Consider the following 22411-nt stretch of genomic DNA (forward strand, 5'->3'; position numbering starts at 1 on the left):
CCAAGAACTTAGAAAAAAGACAAGCTCATACAAAGTATCTCAAGATAAAATACAGCACTGTGGATTGGCTGTTTCTTCCATAAAGAGTCACATATGAAAAAGGTAAAGAAAATACATCTATCTATGAACAAATAACCAAATTTGCTGATACTACGATCTTGCACTTTCCAGGCCCCAAAAATTAGGAGAAAAAAAATGTTTGTTGCTTAATTCATTGATTGTGTTATAGCAACACCAACCTAGGTAAGTTATTATAAGTCATAAAAATCATATATGAATACAGACCTTGTAGGAGTTACTATCGTATTGCTGTACCAAAACGCCACAATCAAGACAACCTACAAACCAAGTGTTAACTGGGCTTATGGCTCCAGAGGGTAGGAGTCCATGACGGCAAAGTGAAGGACAGCAGCAGAGCAGCTGAGAACGCACGTCTCAAACCTCCAACAGGAGGCAGAGTGCACTGGGGATAGCTGGACGCTTTTGAAACTTCAAAGCTCTCCCCTATGACACAACTCCTCCAACAAGGCCACCCACCCCCAATCCTCCCCAAATAGTTCTACCACCTGGGGACCACGATGCAAACATATGATGGAGGCCATTTTCATTCAAACCACCACAGACCTGAAGCACATATTAAAATATTCAAATGCCTTAGTAGGCTGCTCTTTCTCCACCCTCCATTACTGGTACAACCTGAACCTGATAAACACATCAGGACTGTAAACATGGATTCTTTCAGGATAAAAGACAAATTTTGAGGCAAAATTGGGCTTTTTTTCTTGTCTTTGCAAGGTCCTTTCCTGGTCCATCAGCATTTCATAAGTTATTCATGCCATAGGAAGCCCAATGGTAAAAGAAACGGTTCCTTAAGATATACTACCCCTGTTTCTGTTCTGAGTATAACTTTCTTCCACAAAATTTTATGATAAAATACTGACCAAATCAACTTGGGGGAGGAAAGGGTTTACTTCAACTTACTCTTCCACATCATACTCTATCATTAATGGAAGTTAAGGCAGAAACTGAAGCAAAGACCATGGAACACTGCTTGCTGGTTTACTCAGCTACCTTTCACACACAGCCTAGGCCTATCGCCCAGGAATGGCACTAGTCACTTCAATCAGTGTGCTGGCTAGTTTTATATCCACTTGACTCAAGCTAGAATCAGTAGAGAGGACAGAACCTCTACTGAGAAAATGCCTCCACAAGATCATGCTGTAGGAAAGCCCATAGGACATTTTCTTAGTTAGTGATTGATGGGGAGGGCCATTGTAGGTGGGGCCATCCCTGGGCTGGTGGTTCTGGATTCTATGAGAAAGAAGGATGAGTAAACCATAGGGAGCAAGCTAGTAAATAGCACTCCTCCATCAGCTCCTGCCTCCAGGTTCCTTTTCTGAGTTCCTGTCCTGACTTCCTTCAATAATGAACAATGATGTAGAAGCGTAAGCCAAATAAGCCTTTTTTCCCCAAGTTGTTTTTGGTTATGGTGTTTCATCACAGCAATAGTAACCCTAACTAAGACAATCAGCAACCAAGAAAACAACCCAAAGATGTACACAGACCACGCTGATGGAAGCAATTCCTCAACAGAGTGTCTCTCTTCCCAGGTGACTCTAGTTTGTGTAAAATTGATGAAAACTCACCAGCACACTGTGGCACTATAAATGCAGTTGTCGCCTCATCCTAGCTGCCTAGTGGAACACCCATTTGTCCTCAGACAGCACCCCCTTATTAAAGCCCCCCAAGTACAGAATAAGCCTTTTAACAGGTACCAGATTGCTGTGTTGCCTTTGGGAATTACAAATGTTTGTTTCATGCTACAGTGATCCGTAAAAGGCAGTAATTATGTCCTACTCACTTCTGACCTCTAGAGCCTAACCAAGTGTCTCAGCCTGTTATCCTAAGTTCCTATGGCAGATCTACTAGCACAGTCCCCGTGAAATCAGTTCCGGCCTTTCCCTCTTCACTTGGAAATCCTGTATTCTCACCCTCAACCAACAACGGAGACTCTAACTAGATGCTTCCACATATAGTTGCTCCGTAGGAAATACCATAAAATAACAGAACTGATGCTCATTAGAAAACTAAGTGGAAACACCAAGTATACACACGTGCCCTGGAATCTGAGAGTCTCTGACAGAGGTAGCATTTAGAGATACAACCCATGTACCGGCTAAGTGTGGACAGGGACAGATGCAGCATCCCAATGTAAAAAGATCAGTGCTCAAGAACAAAAGCACCCAAGGAACAAAGTGATTCAAGGAGTCATTCAAGTATGGTACTTTCTATTGAAACCTACATGCATTGGACCCTGTGCTGGTTAGTTTTATGTCAACTTGACACTAGCTAGAACCAGAAGTTAGGAGGTACTCTCAAGTGAAAGCATGTTTTCATAGCAGGCTGTAGGCAAGCCTGTAGGGCATTTTTTTGATTAGTGATCCATGGGGGAGGGCCGAGCCCCTTGTGGGTGGGGCCATCTCTGGGCTGGTAGTGGGGGGGGGCAGTTCTATAAGAAATCAGACTGAGCAAGCCAGGAGGAGCAAGTCAGTAAGCAGTATCCCTCTGTGGCCTCTGCATCAGGTCATAACCTCCAGGTTCCTGCCCTGTTTGAGTTCCTATCCTGACTTCCTTCAGTGATGGACTACAGCGTGGAAGTGGAAGTCTAATAAACCTTTTCCTCCCTCCACATGCTTTTGGTCATGATGTTTCATTGCAGAAACAGAAACTCTAAGACAGACTCTAAGGCATTATATTTCTTTCTCCAAATAGTAAGTCTTCCAAAAAAAACAAAAGTCAAGCCTCTCAGCATTCACTTACTAGTGACAGAAAATCCTGAAGTTAGACCAATAGCATATGCATTGATCCGCTCCAAAGCACCACGTCTTTCGGAATATTCACACAAAACAAATTGGAGGATACAGCAGTTCCCTTAGCAACCTTCATTTTAACTGAAAGTCTCCTCCGTTGTTTTAGCCGCTGACATTCTGCCTGTAACAACCAGTGTCCCCCAGCCTCCCGTGGAAATACGAGTTTGGCATAACTTTATGAAGATGTTTTAAAACGCAACCAGTTTCCAAAAAGAGAACGAGTGAAAAGTGTCAATGTTCACGGAAGGCAGAGAAAGTTAGATCCGTGTCCCACAAGCTCCTATAAGGAAGGGGCTCACTCCACAAACAAATCTTTCTGGCTTTACTTTGGAAAAGTCTCACTGGTGCAGAGCACTCCTCTCTCGTGAACACTGTGGCATCCACGCGCTCCCGACACTAACAAGGGACCCGGGAGGTCGCCCACACCCGCCCGCTAGGTCCGACCCGGGTTCAGGCAACGTGCGACAGCGCCGCACCCTGTTCGGGATCCAAAATGAAGAGAAAACCCCTCAGGGCCGAGCTCACCTGCCTCCAGAGTGGGGACGCAGCTCCACTGGGTCTTGGTCCCGAGAGCGCTCAGGTGCGCCTGACTTGTCGCCTAGCAACGGTGAAGCTGTCCGCTCTTCCGGACGCGTCGATTCCTCCCGCCCCTGAGAGAGTGGGTTTTTAAAAGGTTTGTTTCCGGGTCGAGCGGCCTTTACGCAACGTAAGGTCTCAGCCTCCCTCGTTTAGCCTTGGGGGAGGATAGAGCCTCGGTGGCGCGGCGGCTGCTGTCGCTCAGGGGTCGTTTCTCCTCCCTCGAGTTAACGCCTCCCCTCCCGCCAATTGCTGAGCCCCGTCAGTCAGGCGTTTCAACCTCAGCACAAACCCTCCGCTCACGGACGTCCTCCAATCACAGAGGCTCAGCCCCGGGGACTACTTTGCAGTCCGCGAAGCGAGCAGAAAGGAGGGCCTTTCGGGAACTGTAGTTTCTCACTGTCAGGAATACACGGAGATGGGTGCCAGAGACCCGCCGGATGAACTACACTTCCCAGAAAGTGCGGGAGAGATCCAGCCGAACCTTTCCTGGCGAGCTCAGCGCTCACTCCCACAGTCGGTTCCGCGGTAGAGGTGACCTGACTCCTGGAGACCGCCTTTGCAGGTGCACAAATCGTCCACGCAATTCTCAATAATGGTGAGTATGGGCTCCTGGATCCTGCAGCAGCTCCGGCCTCTCGGCTTCATCCTGCGCTTGACGCGCTTTGGAGAAGCAGTAATGCCAGGCGCTGTCCTTCGCGCGGTTTGCAAAACCCGACTCATCCTCGCAGACTGTCGCAGTAACCCAGTAATTGGAAGGGAGGTTGCATCTATCAGGGAGTTCTTAAAAGGACTCTAGAGAAGTCGTTGTCCTTGGAGAGACGTGTTTCGATCCTGACGCATGGCTGAGGGACAAAATTTTCTCCGAAGGACGTTTGAGGATTTGACGGGGATGAGATTTGATGGGAGGGAAAGAATTGGGTCCTAACCTCTATTTTGTCACTTAAGCTCTTGGAAGGAGTAGGCCTGTGATGTTGAGGTAGGTAGCGCTCCAGGTTATGATCCCAGTTTTCAGGAAACATGTTTCTGCCATATCTAATTTCAAGGGGAAAAAAAAATGTTACTGAAAACCTATTCTTGATCTTCTTATGTAATGCCAGAGCTCGTTAGCATCGCTAGTCAAACAATTAGTGTGGATATTCTTTACTATTCTGTCACGTATTGCAGCATACCTACTTGCAAATGTAGCGCAACCATCTTGTTGAAAGCTCTAGATCGCTGGATCTTCCTGTCTTGTCCCAGCTGGGGGGGGGGGGGGAGGGGGGGGTGAAGGAACTCTGACGTAGGAATAATCTGCGTGCTCTTTGAAGGTGACATTTATCACCAGACTGGAAATTGCTACAGTACTTTAGAATTTATATTTTGAAAATACTTTTTCTCCTTTAATCTCAAGATGGGGAGTATGAGAAAATATTTGGATGAATTGGAAATTTCACAGAACCCGAAAAGACATGTTTCAAAGCAGGGACAAAAACTCCCTCAATCTCTATAAGAGACCCCAAAGGGACAACTACTAATTCCCAGTAAATGTTATTTTGGCACATAAGTAGTTATTTAAATTATGGCTTAAGTGGTTTCTACTGTAGTGATTTTAGTCATAAAATGGGGGTGGTTACCCAAGAACTTCAGACTTTAGAATTTTAGATCTAGATGAAAACCTTTAAAAAATCATCTTAACCAAAGCCCCAATTAAAATACTAAAACTTAGTTCTTGAGACCCAGAATATGAATTTCTCAAGGTCACAAGATTTGGGTCTCTTCTTCCCATTTTACCTTGACTGTATCACACATTTAGCAAGTCATTCTGTAATTTCAGTAGCTGAAGTTACTCGTTAAAATATAAACCCATAATGCCAGCGTGTAATATCTAATAGCTTTATTCCTCATCTTTCAGAATATTGGAATTCTGAAGTTTAAAGGGGATTTGGAAATTATTTCATCTAATCTTAAAACAGCCTGGCAAGGTCATTGATTTCCCAAGGTCATGGAGATCCAGGGCCCCTGATGCGTTCCCTATAGAGTAGACAGAACCAGCCTCACCCCTAGAAGGTCACATCTGTGCCAGATGGCATAGTCCAGGTAGAAGAGTTCTGTCAGGTTGCAGTCTCACATGATTCAGAACCTTCTTGTGTCCTGGCAAGAGTATGTGAGCAAATTACTGATTTAGAAAAGAGCTGTCAGTTCTGCTCAGTGTGATGGTGCATGCCTTAAATTGCATCTCTTGGGAGGCAGAGACACACGGAGCTCTATGATTTCAAAACCAGCCTGATCTATGTACCAAGTTCCAGCCAGCCAGGGCTACATAGGGAGACTCTGTCTCAGAAAGAAAAGAGCTGTCTTTTTGTAAGCCAATCAAAAGCATTTTTTAAATGAACTCTTTGCCATTGTCCATAAGGGAGTGACCTAAGAGTACCTGGGGGATGGGAATGACACCACTTCTCTTTTGTATTGCAGTAAACTAGAAAGTAAAAAAGGAATGCTGTTCTGTGGAATAACAAAGGGGAAAACTACAATTAAAGCTTTTCAACTAAATAGCACATTTTTAAGACAGCCTATATCCTCAGGAAGGTCATTAATGCCCTGCCAAAAGAGAAGCCATTCCTTTTTGGATTTTGGCAGAATGCCCAGATATCTGAGCAAAGAATAGTAACCTGCATTGGTACTGTTGCATTGTGGGAAGTCAGTAGGACTCTCCTACCCAACTTTCCAACTGCAGTATCTCAGGAGAGCGCTAAGAACCAAACTGATGGTTTCCTTTGCCTACATCATCATCATGCAGATACTAAGACAGCCCTTATGATGGAATGGCTCAGACACAGAGGGAACCTGCTGGAGTAGAATTAACTGTTGATTAGTTGGCCACAGCCTCTTCACTACAGACTGTGATACTGGGAACTCATTTTTGAAAAATGGCTACATTACTCCGTTCTAACCATCAGCTAGAATTTTTGGAAGGTTAAACTTTATAGATGTGATTGGCACATTCTCCCTTCTTTTTCTTTTTTCTTTCTTTCTTTTTTTTTTTTTTTTTTTGCTTTGTTTTTTTGTTTTTGGGGGGAGGGTTGCTTTGTTTTTGTTTGTTTTCAAGACAGAGTTTTTATGTGTAGCCTTGGCTATTCTAGAACTCTCTCTCTCTCTGTAGACTAGGCTAGCCCCCTCCCTGGTACCGGGTTTAAAGGCATGCACCACCACCTTCCAGCTCCCCCTCATTTCTTATCCCAGTTTGCTTTATGCTGTTCAAATCAAATTTGGGATGAGGTTGGTGGTGATGATCTTTTGGGATGGGGTTGGTGGTGGTGATCTTTTGTGGGGGTTGGTGGTGATGATCTTGAAGGGGCTGATGATCTTTGGTTGTTTGTTTTTGAAACAGGGTTTCATGTAACCCATGCTGGCCTCTTGGAACTCCTGACCTTCATGTTCACCTCCCAGCCCTAGGATTGCAGGCATGTGCCACCATGCCTAGATATCAGTGTGGTTTTGTTTTTGTTTTATCTTTTCTTTATGCTTACCCTTAAGCTTTACCTTTACATTATTCATTCAGTAAATATATGTTGAAACCTGTATGAAGAGTGCAAATTTTAATCAAAGGCAAATTGCTCTCAAGGGAACATCACAGTCTAGCTGAGTGACAGACATGGAAATATATAACTGCAGGATGTAGGAATCTCAGAGGCAATGTCCATGGTGTTCTCCCACCGACACACTCAAATAAATGTAATAAAAATATTTCAAAATTGTGACATAGTTTTCCTTAGTACAGCTGAAATATGGCCCCTCAGTTTCCAGTCTTCTCAATACACGTGTACATGTATAAAGTATCTTCATTTTTTTAAAGTACATTCAATTTGCTTCCAATTGTGTACATTTCAGTCTTTATTTACATGATCCAGCTATTTCTTAAGCAAGTACTTGAGTTCTAGCTGTGCACCTGTTTTTATCTATCAGTTGAGATATAGCAGTGGATTGAATTCAGGAAGATGAAATAGGCAAAGCTCCCAGAAGAGGGAAACAGCTTCTCCCTTCTCATTTCTCAACTTCAAAAGGAAAGATGACAAGATGAAATATATATACAGGTCTATAATAGTATTGGCTCCTAATAATGATATATTAGAACATATATCGTAAAGCTGTGTATAGCAGAAAGTAACCATATAGGATAATGAGTGCTATTCATACATAGAGTTTATTTTGGACATAGATACATGTTTTATTAAGTACATATTTATTAATATAGGTATATATTTTTATTGAAATTGGTTTATGTAGATATTAAGTTTAATATATCTAGAGATACGGAAACAGGGGAGAGATCCAGAGATCAAGGAGAATTTTTCTCCATAGCTTTCTGAGGTTTTATCTTTGATATATTTTCCTACTCCTATCCTGGGCATGTTTTTGAGGAAGAATTGCAAGTAAAATCTACTATGGTCAAATTTATTTCTTTGTAACAATTAATACTTATTTCCTGAATTTTCTTTTTTGCCGTCTGTGGGGACCAAGTCACTGAGTGCTGCTGACTTCAGGCCACCCATCTTCCAGTCTCAGACGGATGACTCACCTAGAAGAGACCGTTCTAAAAAAAGAGAGATGAAGTGTTTCTATGCCCGTCAATTTAGCGGGTCATTTCTTCATGCAGGGAGGGACCAGGGTGACACAGAGTGCAAGCACAGTGCCCAGCATCGTCAGGGAAGGGACACTTTCTCTTCATCCTAGCCTATAAATTCACTGAGCTTAATTTAAACTTTTTCCAGTACTCAGCCCTCATTTTGAATACAGTTGTTATTTTTGTCTGTGTGTCTTCTTTTATTCAGAGTCTCTTAGACTGTAAAGCTGCTTTTTTCCTATTATATAACTATTATACTTTTTCTATGGTTTCTCTTCCTCCTTTTAAAAGATACTTTTCCCTTGGAATCAGATTGTCAGCTATTGCTGATTTAGTACAATATTTAATACTAAAATTTATTATATTCCAGATGTTAATAATTTTCTACTTGAAAAAAAAAATTAAAGGCTTGGACCAGCAAGATGGCTCAGTGGGTAAAGGGAATCTGCTGCCAGGTCTTACAGCCTGAGTTCAATCCCCAAGACCCACACAAGGGAAGGAAAAAATCCAACCATCACAGCATGCTGTGTCGCGTATACTCCCATCTCATATATTTTAAACAAATATAACTTTTAAAATAAAGGCTTAACACTGAGCATTGTAATGCACACCTTTAATGTCAGCACTCGGGGGTAGAGGCAGGTGGATCACTGTGAGTTTTAGGCTAGCCTGATCTACATAGGGAGACCCTGCTTCTAAGTAAATGCAGGGTTGTTTTTGCTCTTTGGGTAGTTAAGTCAAAGCAGAATTGTTTCATTAAACCTTTTTGGTTTAAAGGGAAAGGTTTTAGTCACTGCTACACCTTTTCCTAGTGTGCAGGATTCTGATGAGGTGGGAGTCAGGATTTGCATGATAAAGATCTTTGAGGCTCCTCTGACCTGCCTGGGTTTATATCATCTCATAATATGGATATGACCTTGTGGGCCTAGTTTTTGGCAAAATGTCCCCCAAAGATGGACACAGTTGCGTAAGTAAATTCAGTTTTGTGGTTTTTGCTTCTGTTGAGTAAAAGTTAATGCTTCATAAGTGTGCCGACGAAGGGCACACTTGGTAAGTTGCATAGTTCATTTGTCCATTCTGTCTTTCCTGAAAACAAGCCTAGAGGTTAGCTTTCTACTAAGCTAGGAAGAGACTTGCAGGTCTCATACTCCCTTTTAAAGCATGTTTTGCCTTATTAAACTAACACTTTAATAAGCTGTGACTGGCTCTTTTTCATTACAGTCTGAACCAATCAGAGTCCTTGTGACTGGAGCAGCTGGTCAGATTGCATATTCACTGTTGTACAGTATTGGAAATGGATCTGTCTTTGGTAAAGACCAGGTAGGCGCATGTCTATAAACCTTGGCATTGTAGTAAAAGAATGTTCTTAATCAGGTTCTGTATCTAGTTGCAAATGGTGAATGAAGAGGCAGTCTCAATAACTGTAATAAGTCCTTTGCTATTAGTAGAAGCTAGTAAGATGTTTATAGGCTACTCTGCAGGACTGACCATACTTGAAATCAGAGTTCTTCAACTTAGCTTAGTGCAACCAGCAGGTAACAGTGTGTCACTGATGAGAGTGACTGGGAGAAGGGGAGTCCTGTGAGAAAGTTGTTGAATCTGTCCTTTCTTTCCAGCGATGCTGTTTTGAACCCAGATAATCACCTGAGAAGTCTACCCCCACAGGAAACAGGCAACCCCAATTCTAGCAAGTCTGTTTTCTGTACACTAAAATCCTTTTCTAAAGTATTGATTCTTTCTCTTGACCTACAGATAGTTGAATTTTCCCTTCATGTCAGATATTGTAGTTATTGTTAGCTATCTAAAATGAAATCATACCTACAACCACTAGTAAAAGCAAGCTGTGGCTTCTCCCTTCCGTAATTATGACTGATTAGTGGAAGCTAAGTATATCCAGACAGAGCTGGGGCGGGACTTTGAGAGTGAGTGCCGCCCACTCCACCGACCTGCTGTCCTTGCTCTTTGGCAGCCCATCATTCTTGTGCTGCTGGATATCACCCCCATGATGGCTGTTCTGGATGGTGTCCTGATGGAACTGCAAGACTGTGCTCTTCCCCTTCTGAAAGGTCAGTAGGGAAGTCAGAGAACACAGATTACATGGCACTTTGTATCTTACCAAAGGTGAAGTTTTTAGATTCTTATTAAAGATTGTCAATTAGAAATTGTTTCACAAAAGTATTTTTTGTTGTTGTTTTTTTGAACTACACTACTTTTTAAACATGAATACCAATAATAAATAAGTGCAAAAGCAAGAAACAATTAGTGGCAAGTCAAGGGCTTGTTTTTTCTCACATCTACATATATTTATAACAATAATTTATAATTAGATATAATATGCTCAAGAATTATCCCACCAGGTTGTTTGCATTGTGCTATTACTTGAAGTCTACTTAGAAGTAATAGTAGCATCGTGTAACAGAAAAATTTCCATTCCACAGCATGTTCTCCAAGGCTATGTGCTGCCTAGGCATTCATATATGCTGGTCCCTCATATATGTCCCCTTTCATCTGCCAAGCACTGGGTTGAGACGGGTAAATTGTCCTTAGTGTTGTGCACGTTGAAGGAAAACATGATCTCTGTCTAGTCAGACATTTCCTAGACGAGAGACTCTCCTGTGCAGATCATTTGGTTGTGTGGCTCTGAGCTTTAGTCTAAAGGAATACCTGATTGCGCTAGGCCCTCCCCTTACCCACAGCCATTTCATGTCGGCTTCCTCTTGGCATTTTCCATTTCCATTTCCATTTCCCTTTTCTGCTGGTTCCTCTGCTGTCTTTAATGGACCCAGTGTCCTCAGGCTGCTATGATGTGGCCAGAAAGGGACAGTTTGACAAAGGATGGGTACTTTTTTTTCTTCTGATGTTCCTCTATTTGGGGACTCAGCAACCTGACTGATGTGCTTACTAGCCTGAGACTTACATATAGAAATGCTGACTCTCGGCCATGGCCTTTGTAATACGCTCAAAGGAAAGCAACGCTGCATGTTCCTTGATCAAAAACACAAGGTATATGTGTTTGTCCAGTTGAACTCTGGACTGACCTCCCTATCTTATCAATTTCTTATGCCTTAGTTCTTCATCTGTGAAATGTGAAGATAACATTTGGTAGAATACAATCCTTAGCATTATCCCTGGTACATTATGCCCTAGTAAACATTATTTTTCAATTTGTACTTGGTATCTTTTTTTTTTTTTTTTTTTTGGTTTTTCAAGACAGGGCTTCTCTGTGTAGCTTTGTGCCTGCCCTGGAACTCACTCTGTAGCCCAGGCTGGCCTTGAACTCACAGATCTGCCTGGCTCTGCCTCCCGAGTGCTGGGATCGAAGGCGTGCGCCACCACCGCCCGGCTGTACCTGGTATCTTAAACCTCAAAGTAATTAAAATCTAAAGACTAGGTGAATTGGTTTCTCTTTGTACTATCTATGGTAATAAATGAAAAAAAATGTTATTTCCAAAGACATAATCATGTAACATAATCATACATAATTATGTAAAAGATAAAAGCTATAGAGCTATTTTAATTTGGTAGTTATTGATGTAAGAAATACAAAATAATTATTGACTTTCTCCTGTGTTGTTGATTATTTTTTCTACTCTTTTGTTCTTTGGTCCTTTGGGGGGGCCTCTACCCAGCTCCCAAATAAATGACACATAGAGGGAGGCTTATTAATACTTACAAATGCCCGGCCTTAGCTTGGCTTGTTTCTTGCCAGCTTTTCTTAAATTATCCCATTTATCTTTTGCCTCTGGGCTTTTCCTTTCTTTTTTTTTTTTTTTTTTTTTTTAGCTTCTATATATCTTACTTTCACTCTTACTCCATGGCTAGATGTATAGCTGGGTGGCTGGCCCCTTCTTTTCTCTCTCCTTGAACTTTTTTTTTATTATTTATTTTTATTTATGTGTATTGGTATTTTGCCTAAATCCATGTCTGTGTAAGGGTGTTGAGTCCCTGGAACTGGTGTTACAGATAATTGTGAGCTGCCATGTGGGTGCTGGGATTTGAACCCAGGACCTCTGGAAGAGCAGTCAGTACTCGCAACTGCCTAGCCATCTCTCAGCTCTTGAACTTCTTTTCCTCCCAGGTTTCTCCTTTTATTTATTCTTTCTGCCTGGCAGCCCTGACTGTCCTTCTCCTGTCTCACTATTGGCCGTTCAGCTCTTTATTAGACCATCAGGTGTTTTAGACAAACACAGTAACACAGCTTCACAGAGTTAAACAAATGCAACATAAAAGAATGCAACACATCTTTGCATTATTAAAGCAAATGTTCCACACCATAAACAAATGTAACACACCTTAAAATAATATTCCACAACACTCCTGTGTTCTTAGGGGTGTTAAATGAATGTATTATCTTTTTTTTTTTAGGCATCTGAAAAGTATATCACTGTGAACTATAAAAATAAACATTTACCACAGTTTAAATGAATAAGTAGATTCAGTATGAAAAGGGAAACTTGGCCTTAAGTAGCTCTGTGTACTTTTGCCTTGTCCACAGATATCATTGCAACAGACAAAGAAGAGGTTGCCTTCAAAGACCTGGATGTGGCTGTCCTTGTGGGCTCCATGCCAAGAAGAGAAGGCATGGAAAGGAAAGACCTCCTGAAAGCCAATGTGAAAATCTTCAAAGCCCAGGGCAGTGCCCTGGAGAAGTATGCGAAGAAATCAGTAAAGGTGACTGGCAGCATATTTGACAGTCTCTTTCTTATTTGCATTTTCAAACTTCTGCTTTGATGTTTAAATGCCAGGAGAATTGCTTGATTTTGTTTCCAGTTCTTACAAAGGTTGCTAGGTTCAGACATGGCAGCCTTCTTGTGACTTTGCTAGAGGGAACTTGTTGAGAACTTCCGATTCATCTGTGTATTTTGGAAGATGGCTGCTAAATGCCTTTGTTCTCAGTCACAGGAGACGCAGCTTCTGAGTGTTCATATTCTTCAGACAGAATTGTTACAGTCTGTCTCTTAAACGAGTTGGCATGACTCCCTCTTCTCTGTAGCTGTTTATATTCATTCTAAATTTGTCTTAATATTTCAAAACCACTCTTTTGAGTTTTTGTTTTGTTTTTCAAGGTGGTTTTTCTATTTAACAGCCCTGGCTATCCTGGAACTCGCTTTGTAGACCAGACTGGCATTGAACTCACAGAGATCCACCTGCCTCTGCCTCCTGAGTGCTGGGATTAAAGGCAAGCTCCACCACCTTCCAGCTCCAAAACCACTCTTTACGAGTGACCTATTTATAATACTTCATAGTTGTCTACATTTTTGCTTTCTGTAGATTTCATTTTAAATAGTTATCTTTGCTAATCATTAACAAAAAATAAGAACTATTAGGAACACACAGGTCTCTTGGTAAAAGATTACAGAGATATTCAGACTGGTAAAACCTGGGCTGCTTGGGATTTGTGGTTCTGTTTACATGGTGATTCTACCCCTGCAAAAAAGTCTTTGTTGGGGGAAATATTCACACACTGGGACACCCAGAGGCAGTTGGTGCTCACAGGGCAAAAAAGATGTGTGTGTATATTTGACTCATTAGATTTAGAGGAGTTGTGAAGACAATTTGTATTTTAGCAAATAGCCCAGGTAATTCTTAGGATTAGACCAGTTTAAGAAACACTTAAGAAAAATTGATTTCCTAAAAAAAACTTTCAAAAAAAATTTTATGAATGACTCAAACTCTAAGATGAAGCTTTAGATTTCTTGCTTTTTGTGGTAAATAGATGATCTGTCTCCATAGTAAAACATAAAGATGTGTCCCTTGGGTTGTGAATACTGCCAGCTGGAAACTGACTTGTATGTCATAGAAATCTGATTTTAAAAAGGTACCTGTTTGACATGTTTAGTCCAGTTCTAAGACAGGTGTGTGGTCTGTGTGTCTTTGTGCCTCCTACCCACCTAGGTCATTGTCGTGGGGAACCCAGCCAACACAAACTGCCTGACGGCCTCCAAGGCAGCCCCGTCCATCCCCAAGGAGAACTTCAGTTGCCTGACTCGCTTGGACCACAACCGAGCAAAATCTCAGGTAAGAAGATTTTGGCTTTTAAAACTTAAAGATTTAGGCTGTAAAACTTTTTTCTTTTTTAAAATAATTAAATTTTGGTTTGTGTGTTTGTTGTTTTTGTTGAGCAGGAAACTATTCCTTTGTTTAAATTAAAAGTTAAAGAGTCTTTGGATCTATTCTCTAAAGGCCAGGGGCTGGCCTGCCTCCTTAGTTTTATCTTCAAGTAACCAATTGTGAACCTGTGTGTGTGTGTGTGTGTGTGTGTGTGTGTGTGTGTGTGTGTGTGTGTATACCAATTATAATTCAACACAGTTGCTAATGTTGCCTTGTTATAGTAGTTAAAAATTAGTTACAAAGCAGTCCACACCAGTGAGAACTAGTTGGTGCCTAGCCCAACTGTAATCAGAGAAGCTTCACCCAGCAACTGATGGAAACAGATGCAGAGACCCACAGCCAAACACTAGGCAGAGCTCGGGGAATCCTGTGGAAGAGGAGGAGGAAGGATTATAGAAGCCAGTGGAGTAAAGGGCACCACAAGAAAGCCCACAGACCCAACTAACCTGGGTTCATAGGGGCTCACAGAGACTGAACGGACAACCAGGGAGCCTGCTTGGGACTGACCTAGGCATTCTGCATATATGTGACAGTTGTGTAACTTGATCTTCTTAGGAGACTCCTAACAGTAAAAGCAGGTGTTCTCTTACTCTGTCGCCTGCTTTGGGGACCCTTTCCTCCTACCAGATTGCCTTAACAGAAGAGGAGGTGCCTAGGCTCACTGCAACTTGATATACCATGGCTGGCTGATATCCGTGGGAGGAAGGGGAGGAAACTTTGGTTAGAATGAAAAAACAAAGTAAATAAATAAAAACAAAAAAAAGTTACAAATGAAATAACACACAGCACATAGTTTAATCATGTCATATGTGAAGCTTATAGAACAAAAGACTTGAGTGGTGTTTATACTCATTTTTCTCTGTAGCTGAGCAATCAAAATTAGATTTTAATGCTCAATTTTAATCTTTTAAAATATTTTACATAATTATTAATATTATCAAAGTATTCCTTCCAGGAGACTTAGATAAAGACGTGAAGGCATCGGTGACTAGGAGGTCAGTAGCTCTTCAGAACACTGGGAGCTAAGGCGCTCATTCAGGCTAGCTTCTGCAGCCTTCTCTGTTCTGGAGTTCTCAGACACAGCACTCTTTCCTTTTCTCTGGCACTGTGTGTCCATCCTTCAGCCACAGAGCGTGGCTTCTGTATAGGTCTATGGGAGTTGTGCTATTTATTATGTTAGCTTGAAGAAAACTTTTTTTAAAACAGGAAATTATATGAGTTTAAAGTTAGAAAATAAAAAACCACTGTCTTACACTGAGAGTTGACTCTTTCAGCTCTGGAATATCCAATAAAAGATAAAATACGGGTTGGGGATTTAGCTCAGTGGTAGAGCGCTTGTCCAACGCAAGGCCCTGGGTTCGGTCCTCAGCTCCAGGGGAAAAAAAAAAGATAAAATAATTTCCATGTGTTAACTTTACTACAAGATTGATGCTTTAGGTAGCTTTTGATTCTCATGGTGACTGTACAAGGCATTTATTGCACTTGTTTTATAGATAAGAAACATGAGACCCAAAGAGATCAGGGAGCCTGCCCAAAGTCACAGAGCTAAGTAATGATGGAGCTTCTAGATTTACCTGGATATAAACTAACCCCTGTATATGTTCTAGACAGCAGTACTAAGTGAACTAAATACATCTTACTAGCCCTTACCATGCTATTACATAATAAAAACACAGTAAAAATTGCTGCTATTATTGTTTTTATTATTAAGAGATATATAGCCTAAAGTTGACTCATCCCATAAATATTCTTCAACATCCCAGTTAACATAGGCAGTTATTCAGTGAGATGCTTTGGGCTGTAGGCAGTGTGGTGGCCGGAAGGGATGGGATCCGACTGGAGGACAGGTATAAGCGAAGTTTGCTGCATCTTAGATGTGGGCTGACCTTAGTTCTACAGAGTCGGAAGAGGTGAGATGACACCGAAGCCGCCTCATGAGCCGCCTTAGCAGAAGCAGAGGTTGGACAGTTCTGCTTCCACAAGTGTCACAGAATGGCACTTTGTCCCCGTGCATGAAACAGTTTCCCTCGTTGGGGCAAAAGTCATGAATGAACCAAGAGTGACATTCTCGTGGTACATCACGTTTGGCACACACACTGACTCACAAGCCCTTGGCCAGGCGGTTTCATTCTGTCAGTCTGGCACAGTGAGAGCCGTCAGAAGCTTCTGAAGAAGCATTTTCTTCCTCTTATAGATGTTGTTATTCCAAATGAAAAGTAATTAAACCCAAAATAAAAATGAATCGTGACAAGTCCTCCGTATTTATTCAAAAATTCAAAAGCTTTAGGTACCTACTGACTGATCTGTCACCTGAACTCTGCTGTGCATGTAAAACCCAAAGCTGGATGTATAACACAATATGTACATATGCACAAGATGATTTGACAGTGTTCTGCTGTTGGGGGAAGAAAATTACAAGGATTGGAGAATTAGTCAAAAACTGAGCAGGTCTACATGACAGACTCGAAAGTTTGCCTAAGGAAGCAAGAAATGTTATCCTTTGTATGTGTTCATTTCACTGGTTCTGACGTGACTGCCTTTCAGAAGCAGCATCTGCTGGGCACAGAACATCTGTCCTTTGTTGCCCAAAGGACTATTAGCTCAAGAGATCAGAGGAGTGAGAGACCAAAGGCACATGAACAAAGGAAGTAAAGGACCTAAGGGCCTGCAGTAGTTAAAGCTGATAGTCAAGGGGTCAGGAGCTCTTAAGTTCTTAGTGCACTTGGGACTTTTACCCAAGGTACAGATATTAGTGTAAGTATTCATAAATGTATTCAAAATTGTGGTATAGAACTGTGTGAGCAAATTTTGTTTTGCTTAGCTACAGGCTAGTGCAAATGTTCTGAATGTGTTTAAAGCAAGCTAAACTGTGTTTATTATGTTCTGTGTCTTAAATGCATCTCAGCTTAGACTATTTTCAGCTTCTGATCAGTTTATCAGAATGTGACCATTCTGTCGTAAGTCACATCTGGAGCCTCCTTTATTTTAGTCCTCAAATCTATAAAATAGGGACAGTCACAGTTTGGTAATATGAGTCCCTTCTTATACTAGTATCTTTAATTAAGATTAATTGAAAATTAATTTCTATATTATATATAACAAAAATTTCACCAAAATAGAATACATATACCAAAAGTATCTGAACAGTCAATCGGTAAGTTGGCCTTCCATGTACGCATTAACAAAATAAAGCTCATATTTATGTATTAAGGATCTGATAACCTGAGCAAAGAAACTTATTATAGTGATAATCTAATCATGAATTACAGGATGCTCTCTGCTCTTTATTCTTATTCACTGCAGTGCTTCAGGTTCATAGTTGTTGACACCAGTGAGTGCTTTAGGACATTGCTGAGCAGTAAAATTGGCCTTTTTTTAAATCTGTGTTTTTAGCTTGTATTTGCTTAACGTTTCTGAAGCTTTTTTCCTTTACATAAGAGCCTCTGTTAAACAAGTCAGAATCTGCAATAAAAATCAATTGTCCAACTGATGTGTTTGTTTTAAATTGAACTAGATTGCTCTTAAACTCGGGGTAACTGCTGATGATGTAAAGAATGTCATTATCTGGGGAAATCACTCATCAACTCAGTATCCAGATGTCAATCATGCTAAGGTGAAGTTGCAAGGAAAGGAAGTTGGTGTGTATGAAGCCCTGAAAGATGACAGCTGGCTCAAGGGAGAGTTCATCACGGTAAGAGCCTGCGCCCTCTGAGCAGTCAGTCAGAGACAGACAGACCACACTACTGAGCTGAGTGTCTGGCCAGCGGCTCTGCAGACCGTTAGTGTTCTTTAGGTCATACAAAAAGACAGTTCTCATCGCCTGATCTGACTTGTGTAACAGTCGAGATTACTGTCCAAGTCGAAAGAACTGAGCCATCTAGTTTTGTTTATGCCAAGATCTGTTCTCTGTGTTTAGTTTGTCACATGTTCTGTAGGAATTTCTACTTCTTTATCCAAAAAGTCTGGTGCTTATAACTGAATTAGGATAAGTAAGATTAACGCTGGAGGAAACTCAGTAAGCTATGGTTGCAGCGACCTTTCACTGCAGGGTAAATGTGGAACTGATGAGAAATTTGCTGTCGTGCTCAGATAACACTGTCTCTCTGTGCTCACACCCAGACTGTGCAACAGCGTGGTGCTGCTGTCATCAAGGCTCGGAAACTGTCCAGTGCAATGTCTGCCGCAAAAGCCATCTCTGACCACATCAGAGACATCTGGTTTGGAACCCCAGAGGTGAGGTTCTCGTTTGTACCAGCCATTCTTCCAGTTTTGTCCCTTGGTGCTAGAGTGTAAAAAGAGCAATTATGCCAGTTCAGTTCATTTCCTCGAGCCTGGGAACCCAGGAATATTCCTTAACCTTTCTAAGCTGTGTTATTACATGACATTTATCACAAAGGATGTTAGGAGCTAAAGGCAGTTATATATGGTAAGCCATTCTTTTTTTGGTTCTTCGAGACAGGGTTTCTCTGTGTAGCTTTGCACCTTTCCTGGAACTCACTCTGTAGCCCAGGCTGGCCTCAAACTCACAGAGATCAGCCTGGCTCGGCCTCCCGAGTGCTGGCATGAAAGGCGTGCACCACCACCACCCGGCTGCCATTCTTGAAACCAGGATTGGGCTATAGGATTCTCAACTATAAAATAAGGGTGGTGTTTGGGGCTGGAGAGAGATGGCTCAGCAGTTAAGAATGCTTGCTTCTCTTGCAGAAGACCCAAGTTCATTCCTAGCACCCAAGTCAGGCAGCTCAACCACCTTTAACTCCAGCTCCAAGGGACCTGCACACACATGTGCATGCACACACACACATACATATAAATAAAAATTTTTGTTCAATCTCAAAAAAATACGAGTGGTGGAGCTGTGACCCACTTTCCACATGATCTGGAAGGGTGGGTAAGGGGATGTGTGTGAACCAGCATTGCTGTGCTCCTCAGACTGTAGTCATGCATGCAGTCAAGGAATCGCCTGCTTTCATTGTAGTTTGTTAGTTGGTTGTGTAAACCATCCCTGTGAGCCATAATAGTGTGAATCTTCTTCAGGGAGAGTTCGTGTCAATGGGCGTTATCTCTGATGGCAACTCCTATGGTGTTCCTGATGACCTCCTCTACTCGTTCCCTGTCGTGATCAAGGTGGGATGACATCAAAGAGGAATGCACGCGCGCGTGCACACATACACATACATATTATCTATTTATGCAAAAAAAAATATATATATATATCCCTAAAGTAGATATTCCTTCTAATGCAAGTCATTAATTAAATACTGAAACTAGTCTGGAAAGCAAGATTCAACTCTTGCTGCTAGATACTTTGTTATTACAGTAATTCTGCATTGTACCCATAAATAGAATCTTATTTTCTCATAAACCTATAGAGTACTGAACATTATTCTTTATTATAATCATGGTATAGTTCATTGTAACTTTCTGTGGGTTTCTTTCAAAATTCAGTGAGTTTTAAACTCAAGTGTTGTGATATTCATGGCTTTGGGATTGAACTGAGGGAATGAAGAAATCACAGACATGTTCAGAAAGCTGGGATTGGGTGGGTCAGGGACTCAGATGAAGTTACACCAGCAGTAACCCAGGAACTGAGAGCCTCTATCATATACAGCTAAGCAGGAGGCAGACTGCTAAAGTAGGAGGTCTCTGTAGGGGAGCAGTCATGCAGGAGGAGGAAGCTTGTTTGATGTGGCTGATACTTTCTGCATACACTGTCAATATCAGTGCTAGGACCAGAGGAAGGCCTTGCCATTCCACTGAGTTGGAGGCATTGGGGTCCTTGGCATGGTGGTGCTCATGTCATGAATACTCATTCATATGGGGTACATTTGCTCCCCCACACTAGAGTGCTTGTAGTTCATTGATAATTATGACTTGGGCTTAGGCCATGTGTTCTGGAAGAGCTCTTGCCTAGTATGTGGGAGATGCTGGCTGGGTTTCATCCCCAGTGTGATTTAAAAAGTGGACTCTGGCTCTTGACTGGCTCTTCAGAGTTAGACTTTAAACAGGTGCTTTGAGATACCATTTCTAGCTAGGCTGTCCCCTGCTGAAAGGTTACTTTGACTTGAACTGAATCTCTTGCAATTGTTCTCTGACAGAATAAGTCCTGGAAGTTTGTTGAAGGCCTCCCTATTAATGATTTCTCCCGTGAGAAGATGGACCTTACTGCAAAGGAACTGGCCGAAGAAAAAGAAACTGCTTTTGAATTTCTCGCCTCTGCATGACTAGACAATCATGTTGATGTCAATAAATACCCCAAAGCTGAGGAATCAAAATGTCGTCTTTGAGCCTAGTACCAAACAGTAATAATGCTATACTCAAATTGTGAACAGCAACATTTTAAATAGTATGTTTAAATAGCTTCATGGTTCAGATCTGTGAAAGTCTATCATGCTGTTACTGTTGATCTAAATAAAAGTGTATTCAAGTGATAGTGTCTCAGCCTCTATTTCTAGCTAATATTTAGTATCTTCAGGAAACCAGTTTGCTCCAACAGATTGTAATTTTACTTTTGTTTTTGTTTTTTGTTTTTTCAAGACAGGATTTCTCTGTGTAGCTTTGCGCCTTTCCTGGAACTCACTCTGTAGTCCAGGCTGGCCTCGAACTCACAGAGATCCGCCTGCCGCCGCCACCGCCACCCAGCGTAATTTTACTTTTTTAAATTCAGTAAAAGAAAGATGGAAAGTGTTATAAAGTAAACCATCACACAGATGGAAAGCCCAACAGATCTATTTTATAAAGATCTCATTACTTAGACAAGTCATATATTTTTAAATCTTTGAAGGTTGGTTCATGTTTTGCTGATAATTTGATTTTAAAATTAGCTGTAAGAAGACTGCAGGTAATATTCTATCTTCCTTAATTTCTTCTATAGTAGAATAAGGAATCATTAATATTTCATGGCCAATATATACCACAGTGTTAATGTTTGTGATTTAAAATTGGAAATATAATACTAAAAAAAGTGGTTTTGAGGCAGTCTGTTTTCCATGAAAGCATATGCGTTGTCTTTTCATCTTTGTGCTCAATACCAGTGAAGGTGTGGGAAGTACACTATGTCAGAAACAGATGAACACTGTCAGTCTTTCCTCAGTGTCAAATTTATTAACAATAAATTGACACGGGCGGTGGTGGCGCACGCCTTTAATCCCAGCACTCGGGAGGCAGAGGCAGGCGGATCTCTCTGAGTTCGAGGCCAGCCTGGTCTCCAAAGTGAGTTCCAGGAAAGGCGCAAAGCTACACAGAGAAACACTGTCTCAAAAAAAAAAAAAAAAACAAACAATAAATTGACAAGGCATGACAGTTTCATTGATAGCAATTTGCCCAAATACCCCAGCTATCCTGGATCCATCACCTTAACCCCCACCTCCAGCCAAGGAGAATATGGGTTTTTTATTCTAATCTTAATAATAGCTAGGTTAGGTCACAGCTTACTCCTTTAAGACAGTGATCACTCCAGGAAATCAAGCTTGAAGCCTGAGGAAATCAGACCACCTCACCCCCTACTCACAACTCTGGTACAGAGTTGAGACAGCGGTCTGCTGTGGCTGACAGACAGCTCTTAACTTATGCTCTTCCATGCTCTTTGTCACGTGTGCTATCCCTCACTAAGTCACACAGTATAAAACTCCCTGCCCCTGAGAATTTACAAACAGCAGACTTGTTCAGGGGGGTTCTCTGCAGCCTCTTGGGCCTCCCTCCTCTCTTGCCGTTCCCGTCATGACAACTATCTGACTCCTGAAGCCTCCCCCCCAGGTTTTACAGGGAAGCCCTTCTTTCCCTGTTAGGCTGTTTTTGACATACTGGTTTTGATTGCTCTCCCAGCTGAAGGTCAGATCATGGTCTTAAAGCCCTGTCTCCTGATATACCTCACTTCCAAAGGGTGGCTATGTGTCCACTCCCTTCAGGAACAAACCACTGCTGTGTCCTTTATGTAGCATCCTCGGATCACACGTTACACACCACCCAGCGAATCTCTCTATATATTGTATAGAGAGACTGCAGAACGGCTTTAAATAAAGGCGTCTCAGAGAGTCTCAGAGAGGTCTGAGGAGCCAACATTAAGAAGACAGTGAACGGCCGGGTGGTGGCGCACACGCCTTTAATCCCAGCACTCGAGAGGCAGAGCCAGGCGGATCTCTGTGAGTTCGAGGCCAGCCTGGGCTACCAAGTGAGTTCCAGGAAAGGCGCAAAGCTGCACAGAGAAACCCTGTCTCGAAAAACCAAAAAAAAAAAAAAAAAAAAAAAAAAA

General features: G+C 41.8%; 2 protein-coding genes across 3 annotated transcripts in view; one reads left to right on the forward strand and one right to left on the reverse strand.

The window, feature by feature from the left end:
* Positions 1–3733, reverse strand: part of Wdpcp (WD repeat containing planar cell polarity effector) — a 292873-nt gene extending 289140 nt beyond the window's left edge. The window contains exon 1 of one of the 2 annotated variants that reach the window (XM_059275369.1): positions 3396–3733. The gene's annotated coding sequence lies outside the window, so the exon portion shown is untranslated. The remainder of the gene's footprint in view (positions 1–3395) is intronic. The other variant, XM_059275371.1, reaches the window with a different exon arrangement.
* On the forward strand, positions 3435–20591 carry Mdh1 (malate dehydrogenase 1). The gene is made up of 10 exons (XM_059275372.1): positions 3435–3543; positions 3853–4044; positions 9271–9369; positions 10019–10115; positions 12545–12720; positions 13945–14067; positions 17675–17851; positions 18280–18393; positions 19198–19287; positions 20259–20591. Exons 2-10 carry the CDS (start codon positions 4042–4044, stop codon positions 20382–20384), a joined length of 1005 nt encoding a protein of 334 aa, XP_059131355.1. The 5' UTR covers positions 3435–3543; positions 3853–4041; the 3' UTR covers positions 20385–20591.
* The last annotated feature ends 1820 nt before the right edge of the window (positions 20592–22411 follow it).

The sequence above is a fragment of the Peromyscus eremicus genome, chromosome 10 (genome assembly GCF_949786415.1).
Source record: "Peromyscus eremicus chromosome 10, PerEre_H2_v1, whole genome shotgun sequence".
NCBI lineage: Eukaryota > Metazoa > Chordata > Mammalia > Rodentia > Cricetidae > Peromyscus > Peromyscus eremicus.

Coding starts and splice junctions, on each gene's coding strand:
- Mdh1 (XM_059275372.1), top strand. Junction 10,116..12,544: donor TGCTCTTCCCCTTCTGAAAG/GTCAGTAGGGAA, acceptor CCTTGTCCACAG/ATATCATTGCAACAGACAAA. Junction 18,394..19,197: donor TCTGGTTTGGAACCCCAGAG/GTGAGGTTCTCG, acceptor AATCTTCTTCAG/GGAGAGTTCGTGTCAATGGG.